The sequence below is a fragment of the Natrix helvetica genome (assembly GCF_964273705.1).
Source record: "Natrix helvetica genome assembly, chromosome: Z".
Taxonomy (NCBI): Eukaryota; Metazoa; Chordata; class Lepidosauria; order Squamata; family Natricidae; genus Natrix; species Natrix helvetica.
The window spans coordinates 51,931,684-51,942,206 of NC_138554.1; the positions used below are offsets into that span (position 1 = coordinate 51,931,684).

Sequence of the window (10,523 nt, forward strand, 5' to 3'; positions counted from 1 at the left end):
TGCTATCACTCGCGCATGCATGCATTCAGCACCCAAGGAAAAAAAGGTTTGCTATCACTGACTTATCACATCATATCCTACCCCTGGGTGGGGAGATAAAACAGTCCCCCTTTTCAGATGAAGAAAATAATCAAATAAACATATTCTGCTCTCTCCCCAACCGACACCTGATCCTGCAGTTGTGCTGCTCTTTCCATCCACCCCTACCCCGCACGACCTTAGGTACAGACATACGGCATCGGTCAAGACCGGCCATGATGGTCTTAAGTCAAGAATTGCCATCAGACTGGAAATCAGTAAAGGTAACCTGCAATTTACGACAGTTCATATAGTGACTGTTCAAAGTTACAACGCCACTGGGGGGAGCCAGCTTCGCTTAACCATCATCTGACTGACTTAAACCACAATCCACTTAACAGTGGTGGCAAGAAAGCTCATAAAATGGGTTCAAGCTCACTGAACAGCTGTCTCGCTTAGCAATGGAGATCCTGAACAGCTGTCTCGCTTAGCAATGGAGATCCGGAGAAGCCAGATTCACTTAGCGACTGTGTGACTGACTTAGCGACTGTTCAAGTTACAACGGCACTGGAGAAAGAGACTTATGACTGTTTTTCACACTTAACAACCGTTGCAACATCCCCATGGTCAGGTGATCCAAATTCAGACACTTGGCAACTGATTCTTACTTATGATGGTCTCAGTGTCCCAATGGTGGACATACAGTAAGTTGAGAGGTACCCTTACCCTTCCCTTACAGGTATGTCAATCACCAGTAATCCGGCAGGCCTTTGCTCTCAAATTCTCAATCTGGTTGACAGTGATTGACACCCACTTTTGGAGGATAGGTTGAGTAAAATGTGTCGAAACTCACTTTAACAATGCTCTTGCTTAGCAACCAAAATTTTGGGCTCAATTTTTGTCATAAGTCGAGGACTATCTCTGCCTTCCTCTGCATGGCAGCCTTGTCCTATTAAACTCCTTCCCTTTTCTGGGAATTTTCCTCTCTGTTAGAAGCAGCAAAATAACCCTGATGATATAAGGTCTCCTGGTAGAGCAGGGGGTTGGACCAGATGACCTCTGAGATCCCTCCCAGCCCTGGATTGCTGTGCTGTTTCAAAGCATCCTCTGAAGCTGCATCTAGTGCCAGGATTTGTCATCCTTCTTTCCACTCCTTTTTTTCTTCTTCCTTCGCTCTATACATCCATCCATATCTCATTCACTTAGCCTTCCCTCTTTTCTTTTTTTCTTTCTTTCTTTTTCTTCCTTCCTTCCTTCCTTTTCTCTCTCTCTTCCTTCCTTCCCTCCCTCTTTCTTTCTACCCTTTTCTTTCTTTCTCTTCCTTTTCTTTCTTTTCTTTATTGTCTCCCTTCTCCCCCACACCCCCTCTGTTTCTCTCCCCCTTTTCTTCCTGCTTCCCTCTCCTTCTAAGGCTAGGATACCCACCTGAAACAAAAACTCCTTTGGATGAAGCTGGCTTACTTACCGCCCCCCACCCCCGCTCTTCCCTTCCAACTAAAACCGGGAGGCAGTCACAGCAACAAACATTGCCTGTTTAATGTCAGGGAGGCACGATTAGGTACAGAGGAGCTTCCATCCCCTCCCCTTCCTTCTCCTAACAAGTGCCTGAGGCCGATTGGCTGCAGCAACTCCCCCAAAGCCCCCCAGACCCTGCAATCGATCGCACCATGGCTTCTGGCTGCCAGCATTGGCAATTAGCCAGTTGGCTGGCAGCTACGTGTCCAGGGCGGCCAAAGGCCAAGGACAAAAGCTGTTTCGGCGAATGGGCCATGCCGAAGGGCGTGGGACAGAGTGGGCCAAGGAGAAAAGCTAGGTTAATGCGTGGAAGCGGGACCCTAGCGGAGAAGCAGATGCAGCCAAGGGTAGGAGCCTAAAAGTCCCATTCTGTTCAGTCGTGATACTATCAAAGGGCTATTACATTTCTTTGAATGCAGCTAGTGCAACAGGCATGTATGTTGCGAAGATTTGGAACAGTGCACTGAAGGTGTTAGAATAGGAGTGGGGAGACTCAGATTCTAGTATTTCCTCAACCATAGAAATATACAGGGTGATGAGGACCAATTGTGTCCAGCTAACCTCACGGGAAGGTTGCTATGGAGAGAAATATGAGGGTGCTCTCTAACCTGTTTGGAAATATTAAAGGAAAGGCAGACTGTTTATCAAATCAAATAACATACAAGCAATTGCAAGCATGCTGCTGTTTTTTGAAGTAATATTTCATTTTGGGGAAATAGGGTCAGCAAATCCCCAAATATATCAGTTTTCTCAGCCTCATTTATCCCAATGCAGTTCCAGCTCCAGAAATACAATAGTAGGGAACTGAAGGGTTAAAACCTTTTTCCCCCCTGTGCTGTTTACTGGACACCATTCTTCAATGAATTCCTTTATATTTTTTTAATATTGTACAATCACGATTCAGGATGACATGTTATTTAATAATTCACAGGACATGGGATGGATTTAGCTATTGTAGAATTTGCATATAATGACCGGGAAAGATAGGTGGTGGCTGGGGAAGATTCATACTCCCAGCACCAATTACCGAGCAAAGAAAACCAAGATAAACCTTTGCCAGGGAATTGATTTTTAAGATAATGTGGATGTACAACCCTGGCAGTTTAGACTTTCTACAAAGTCACAATTATTAACCATGATTAATAAGCCATAAATATTAATCAGGTTTTATTGACCAAACTCTAAAGCTTAAAACCCACACTGTGCTAAATTACAAAGTTCAATTTCTATTATAGCTTAATACGATGCGTATTGCCATCATACGAAACTGAATACCAAAGTATATTCTTTGCAAACTATCACATTGGCACTTGGTGGTTGTTTGGAGTTATAAAACTATTGGCTTCTGTGTGTGATGTCTGTATGTTTGTAAGCAAAGAGAGCATCCTAATAAAACTAAAAAACAAACAAACCAAAAAAAACGTCCTTCCAATGAATGACAATGGCCAAGCACATGTATTCTTTAACTTCTCATTCTTAAAGAAATGGGAAAAGCTATCTGACTAAGCTGAGTAGCCTGCGATAATCATGTATTCATCAAATATCAGAAATGTGTCACCCAATTTAGCATTTTTGTTCTGGCAAGCTATGTTGGGAGAAATTTGATCCCTGGATCCATTCTTGCACACCACATTAAACCACACTGGAGCAGGCCAAAAGCCCATGTAATAATGGCTTGTTCATATATAGTTAACAAGATACAACGAGAAGCCCACAAGTTGATTATATACAACATTTTCCATTTCAGGAAGCAAATATTGAGTAGCCCACTTCCACTCATACTTGTTACTTAACCAATAACTTTCAGGTAACACCCACTGATGGGTTTTCATTCTAATACCCTCTGAATGTTTTACTAAACTGATAGGAGCTATTTCCAGAGGCTAAACTGTGTTTGCATGAACTAGCACTTTGTCCTTCCTATGTTGAGTTTTACAACAATGGGATTTTGCTTTATTTTAAAATCACAAATGATAGAAACTGAGTCATGGACCAGAGGAGGAGCCATTGAATAGATCACTGTTCCCAAAGCCCTAAAGGTGAATGATCCCAAAGTTCACAGCAGTTTGGTTAACCCAGTAATGGTGAACCTATGATACCCACACCAAGGATGACACACTACATTTTGGTGACTTCCCATTACCCAGCAATTATTCCCGAAACTACGCATCATTCTCAGATAGGTTTTGGAGGCTGTAGAGGCTGTGTGACAATGGAATGTATTCTCAATGGCCTGTGAAGGCCATTTGTGCTCCTGCACTGCCTCCTGGGCCTTTCAAAATCATGTGAGAATGTGGCATCCTTTTATGTGATTTTTGGAGGTGGCAGAAGAGCATTATCCAAAGGTGCTTCAAGAATAAAAGCTTCATGGACCCAGAGCTACGTCAGGTAGGTCACAAGAAAATGTCAACAGAAAAGAGCCCCGAAAGCAAGCAGTGTGTGGCAGATCCTGGGGAATCACACACAATTTGACTGTATTTTTTAAAATAAAAGAATAAATTGTGTTTGTTTGTGTCGGGGTGGAGTGGGGGTTGCAGCAGAGTCAAGTTAGGCATTTTCTGAATTTTTGACATGCCTAGCCCAATGGGTTCACCATCACCAGATTAACCTGTCCTGTTGCATGTGGCTAGGCTGCCTTTACTTGACCAGATCAGAGGCCAAGTAGCAAGGAGACAATATGTAGCCCTTGCTGCTCTTGGTTCTTTGTCCCTGTCTAAGGCTTTGGGCAGAAATGACAGAAGCAGCAAAAAAATAAAAAAGCAAGAGAGGCAAAAGATCTTTGAAGTATCATTTTTTATTGTCTGCTCTTGAACAACATATCCTTCGTCAATTTCTCACAGCACTACAAGGCAAGTGCTCCAAGTCTAATTAATGCACAACTTAAATGGCAATTGTAACTGTCAATCATTTGGATACCTTATCCATTGATAATACATCGTCAATGCAAAGAGTCATGTTGCAAAAAGAAAAGAAAAAAATAGTGGGAAAAGAAAAACTAGAGACACACAAAATCTGGCAGCTGGGGTTCAAAAGGCAGATATTGAAAGCAGCAACATTCTTTGGAGATGAGGAAAGAAGGAGAGACTAAATGAGGAAAACAAAACAGAGAAATTAAACATATCTGCCAATTCATACAATTCATCTAGTTTTACCCTGTGCACTGTGTCTTTTTCTCCAGAACCTTCTTATTCCTTGGACTTCTGAATTCCTTGGAATTGAACTCATTCCAAAGAATACTGTATGTCCAATCACCATGCATAAAGGTTTCACCCCCTGCCAAGAAATCACAAAGTTTAGTGTTTTAAGAAATCTCTTCCTCTCCCTCTGATATTGGGGAAACCCCTGGTCCCATCAGGCCCTCGAGGAAGGTGGACCACTGCAGGACAGACAACTACTGGTTTATAGAGGATTGTGGAAGGTGGCGATAAACTTAAAGACTCTGGGTTCTGTATACCTGGTTGTTTATTGTGTGGTTCACGCCTCTTTGGTGTCTCCAAGTTTCCTGGACCTACTCTATTGCCTGAGCAGGAGTTGGGTGGTTTCTGTAATTCTGATGTGCCTGACTTTGGTGCAGAAATAGGTGAGGGGCTTTGTGGCCCTAACAAAGGTTTGCGTGATTCAAGAGTGTCTGCATGTGATAGGCTGGAGAAAATTGGTTTATAGGCCTGACCTGATGAGTTGTAAGGCTTAGTTGTAGACCTGACTGGAGGAGAGGAGAAATTCCGAGGAACGATAGGAGTAGAAACTGGGATACTATCTGGTTCTGTAGAGGAACTGCAGGGGGAGAAGTCTTCGAGGCCTTCTGATAACTTGTTGGGCCATTTTCTAAAAGGCTTTGATATCTCTTCAATCTTTTCACTATCTTCTTGACTGACCACATTCGTCTTTTTGAGAGTAGAGAGGCTGATCACTTTGATGCTTTGCCCAGGAGAACAGAAGTGCTTGTGGCGAAGCCCAACAAAAGCCTTTTGGGCACTCTTCAAACTTTCATATTCCACCAAGGCACACCATCTGGTCAAAAGCTCAGGATAAGAAGAGGTAGATTTCTTCACTGCTGAGGGGAGCTTTTTGCCAGGCCTGAAGATGCGTATGCAGGCGATGTCACCAAAAGGCCCAAACAGTTTTGTGAGTGTATCCAAAAAGTTTTCTTGAAGCAGGAGTGAAGAACTACCAGATTCTTCACATGAAAGGACATTCCATGCGAGGAGCGTCTTCTTTAGAGGGACATTTACAAAAGATTCTGGGATAGGCTCCTTCCTCCTCACCTTGGTCCCATCTTCATTGAGTTCCAGCAACTTCGAGAATTGCAGAGCATAAAGTGTCACTCGCCAGTTACAAGTTAAACATCTCATCTATTTTTTTTAAAGAGAAAAATATCAGTATTGAGTAAGATAACCTTCATAAAGATATGCAAGCTTTCTTGACAAGAGATAAAGCATCTTTTAAGATCAGAATATACAGATAATATTCAGAAGCAGTTCAAACCTCCCTAATTCCCTAATTTTATTAAAATTATAATGATAAAATCTAATTCAAACTTAGCAAAAGAAATGAAAGGAATAAAAAGTGCAAGAAAAAAAGAAAAGCTGAAGAAAAAGAAAAGAACCTTATAAAAAAGAGAAAAGAAATAAAGAAGTGACCTCCAAGAATAATCTTTTATATTTATCACAAATACAAAAAAAAATTCTTTGCTCTCTCTAAAATAGCAAACTCATCATAGTGGCTTGGATATTGTTTGTAAAAAGTACAGGAAAACACGTTTATGAATTCCTTATATAGCTGAAGTAGCCACAAATATTAAAAAGAAAAAAATATTTCATACTTTAGTTCAGTCTTTCCATGTCCTGGGCTGCCCAAATACATTGAGCTACAGTGCCTACCATGTTCTCCAAATACCCCCATGGTTAGTACTTTTGAGTTATAGATGGGACAGATAATCCAATATACTTGGAGAGGGGCAGACTACAGAAGCCACTGCTGTTGATCAAGAAATGATTTCACAAAGTTGTAAGAATACAAACATTAAGTTGTCCCTAATTCAACAGGACAGCTGCATGAAGCAGTAGATAGAAAAATATTCATTAAAAGTAACTGCCTTTAAGGACTAATTGATCATGGCCAACAGCCAACAAATTGATGCATAGCAGAGAAATAGCTGTCTCCTCCTAGCTATTTGCTCACCATGAAGAAGGATTTAGAGGTGCAATGCCTTGAACAAGGATATTCCATTTAGCAATGATACACCAAAAGTAAATACTGGAGTTTCTTCTTCCATAAATTTGCTAACAGAAACCTCTGGATCCAGCTAGGCTAGTATCACATATTGTGACTTTTCAGTTCCAAACTATATTAATTGTATTTTGTATTCTAGAAAGCAAAAACTTGAGGCAATGTCTACTATGCTTCTGAAATAAAGATCAAGGAAACATGCCAAGTTACCAATTGCCACTTCCAATTGCATCAAACTGGACTTTAAGTGTTGGTCTTTATTGAGAAATAGCAATAGCACTTAGACATATATACCACTTCATAGTGCTTCACAGCCCTCTCTAAGCTTTTAACAGTGTCAGCCTATTGCCCCCAACAATCTGGGTCCTCATTTTACCGACCTCACAAGGATGGAAGGCTGAGTCAACCTTGAGCCTGGTGAGATTTGAACTGCTAAACTGCAGGCAGTCGGTGATTAGCAGAAGTAGCCTGCAGTACTGCACTCTAACCACTGTGCCACCAGGCTCAGAAATTATAGAAAAGGTAAGGAAAAAAGGCAGGTTAGAAAAATCTATTCACTCTTAAAAACTCTTAACATTTAAAACCATTCATCTATGTACATTTGGGAAAATAGGATTCTATCAGAGTATAAAAACAGGGATCACTTTTCTTCCATTTGAACAACTATACTTGTTATCTACATTTCTAAAATATACCTTTTTCTGTTTTTTTTCTCAATCCTAGGAGTTGCCCTTCCAAATATGGAAGGGCATCAGATTGGGGAAGGATAGGACGTTCAGATCCTTGGATCCAGGCAATACTTATCTCTCTTTACAAAAAAACTTTTTTTAAAGAAATTACCCACCTTTTTAAAAGTTGTCAGAAGTTTTATGCTCACAAATCCCATCTTGTTCCTTTGCATGTGCCTCAGGAGGAACAAATCTTTGGACAAGTTGTCATCTGAAAAGTAGAACTCTACTTGTGACACGATTTTTTTGATCAGGAATTGATCTGGGATAATGAAACTGCTACTTTCAGAGGCAGTTGAGCTGAGGTCATTGAAGTTCTGCTGTGTCCTATCCAGGGATAAGGAAAAAGATCAAAAAATTTAAAGCCAGTGTCTTAAAAATACAGTAACATAGGTCAAATGTGGGTAGAATTTTATTGCGTATTTGCTATTTGCTCCTATATTGTTTTGTAAGTTAACACATGGGACCATTCTATAATTTGGTCTGTCTTTATTTTAATGTTGTATGAATACAATGGTTGTGGCTTGCAAACTGTAGCTTTTGGCTTAGCATGCTGTGTTCTTCATCTGAATTTGGTACAGAAATGGGGCAATTTTTGAAAAACTATCAAAAGTCTGTAATATTCTATTGGGGGACAATATATGGCCACAACCTGACAAAATTGGCAAACATTTACAAGCTAGGCCTAGAATCAGGTTAAAGGACTGGAGAAGGGAGTGCACTCTTGTATCATCTTCAGGCATTCTCTTCCTCATGGACACACAGAAATCTGAGTTCCAGCAAATGTAAATGCACAATTTCTTATGGAAAAAAAAATATTTTATTCAACTTTTACGTTGCCATCTCATCTAACTGACTCTGGGAGGTTTACAAAATGCCTCCTGAAAAGCCATTGCATTTTAAGATGGTATTCTTAAAGTAATATTTAAGAGGAGTTCTGCCTGAAGCATTTTCTATGCAATGGAATTCAATTATTTATGATTTATTTTATTAAACAAATTTATATAGGCACTAATCTCACAGAAGTGACTCGGGTTCATGTAATACGTAAATGAAAACTACAGTGTAAAAACAATCTTTTTTTCTTTTTTTTAGAATTTAGGGAACTCTGGCCAGGAAAACCTGGATTGCTATGTTGTTGTCATGTTATTGAGGCTATATAACAAACTGCATAATTAAAACTTCATTGATGGAATGAAGGTTATCCAGCATTAGTGATGGACATAACAGGATTGGGTCCAGATGTCACTCTGAACTATTATTTGCTTGGCAATGGTTAAAGCATAATTGACTGTATTAACATAAGCCTTAAATCATGGTTTATAAACTACAATGGGTTTTTAAACCATGATATATACCTTATGTTACACAAGGACTAGAATCACGCAAACTAAGCCAAACCCCAAAAAAGCAGTGTATATCGACTGAATATTGATTAGGAATTTTGGGATCCGTGCTCCCAAAACACACTTTGAAGAACACCAGGAAGATTGAAATAAAAGTTGGTTTTCTCAATCTGGAATGTTTCCCTTGATGCATGGAAGATATTTCACCACCAGATAAACCCAATCCTTCTGCTTCTCATTGTTTTTTCTTCTCTTAAAATAACCATCTGTTTATCACTCACCATTTAGTTCAGAGAAGATTTTACGCTTAGAAATAAATGGAAAGTCTTGCTCACCTAGCCACTATATTCTCTCGTGGCAAAAAATTACTTCTTGCAGACTGAGAAAAGGAAGGGAGATGATAATATCTAGGGGTCTGGACTGGAAATGGAAAGAAACATTTCAGCTGGGATTCACACCTGAAAGCCATTGAAGGATAGACTGCTTCCTCTGCGAAGATGACAGGAGAGAAGCCCTGTAGAAAGACAGCATTTTTTAAATTACTATTTGTTGCAAAGCACATTATGTTTAGCTAAATGAATGAATCCAGCCACAGACATCCAAGGAAGCTCAAAAGCGAAACATCCTATTAAGACTCAGAAGAAAACTAAAAATAAACAAGCATCAACCCAAAGTAACTTCTAATTTAAAAATTGTTGCAGCAAAATCCTAAACACTAAGTTGCATTTCTATTATTTTCCCCCCAGGTACAGAGACATATGATTAATTCAAGTTTCCCTTGTTGCAGCTTCAAACTTCTCCTTGTTTCCCCAATCTAGGTTGGAACGGAACCACGAGTGGTCTTTTTTCATAATATTCTTCTGCCCTGTGCAGCACATACAAATTGGGAAGAGGAAAAACGTTTTATCACAGGAAAAATAGAAATAATGAACAGTTTCTAATCTGTCAAGTAATACATTTTAGAAGGAATTTTCGGATTATCTGAAGTACACTTTCCAACCAACCACACAACATGAACTCACTGTTGTAGCTACAATAGTTGCAACTATTCCACTAGTTCACCTGAATTTGAAAAATGCCCTTCAACTACTCATTCCAGATAGTGTTTGTTGGCCTTTTACAAAAGTCAGGAAAAAAAAGCAAAGACCGAGAAAATGCTAACCTGTTGCAAGATAAGTTAAGGGAAGGCTGAAGAAAGGGATCATCAGCTGCTCCTGTTTGACTATTTAAGCTGAAGCCTACTGCTGAAGCCAATCACCATCTTAAAGGTAAAGAGCTGCATTGAGGAGTATAGAATGAGAGGCATCAACCAAACTAATTAACTGAAGTTGATTGAGGCTTAGTGACAGCATTTTTTTTGAATATATCCTGAATTCACTAAACATATTACACCAAAAGACTATGTCTAGTCTTGTTTTGGTTTGAACATCATGGATGTGTTCAGAAGAACGCTTGCAGGAACTGGGTATGTCTAGTTTAATAGAAAGAAGGACTAGGGCAGACATGATAGCAATGTTCCAATATCTCAGGGGTTGCCACAAAGAAGAGAGAGTCAAACTATTCTCCAAGGCACCTGAGGGTAGAACAAGAAGCAATGGGTGGAAACTAATCAAGGAGAGAAGCAATTTAGAACTGAGGAGAAATTTCCTGACAGCTAGAACAATTAATCAGTGAAACAGCTTTCCTC

The 10,523-nt window shown here is 39.8% G+C and overlaps 1 protein-coding gene across 2 annotated transcripts; it reads right to left on the reverse strand.

The window, feature by feature from the left end:
* Positions 1-4,311: 4,311 nt before the first annotated feature.
* On the reverse strand, positions 4,312-10,092 carry LOC309381223 (la-related protein 6-like). Of its 2 annotated transcripts, none has more exons than XM_081931966.1 (4): positions 9,999-10,092; positions 9,295-9,350; positions 7,607-7,817; positions 4,312-5,885 (listed from the first exon to the last, which is right to left on the reverse strand). In XM_081931966.1, exons 2-4 carry the CDS (start codon positions 9,303-9,305, stop codon positions 4,827-4,829), a joined length of 1,281 nt encoding a protein of 426 aa, XP_081788092.1. In that variant the 5' UTR covers positions 9,306-9,350; positions 9,999-10,092; the 3' UTR covers positions 4,312-4,826. The 2 variants fall into 2 exon arrangements, with proteins under 2 accessions (XP_081788092.1, XP_081788093.1); XM_081931967.1 differs by lacking the exon at positions 9,999-10,092 and adding an exon at positions 9,859-9,965.
* Between the last annotated feature and the right edge of the window lie 431 nt (positions 10,093-10,523).

What these genes read in the sequence shown, in the direction of transcription:
- LOC309381223 (XM_081931966.1), bottom strand. An exon ending in TTCTGACAACTTTTAAAAAG is followed by an intron (nt 5,886 to 7,606) that starts GTGGGTAATTTC and finishes TAAAAAAAATAG; the next exon opens with ATGAGATGTTTAACTTGTAA.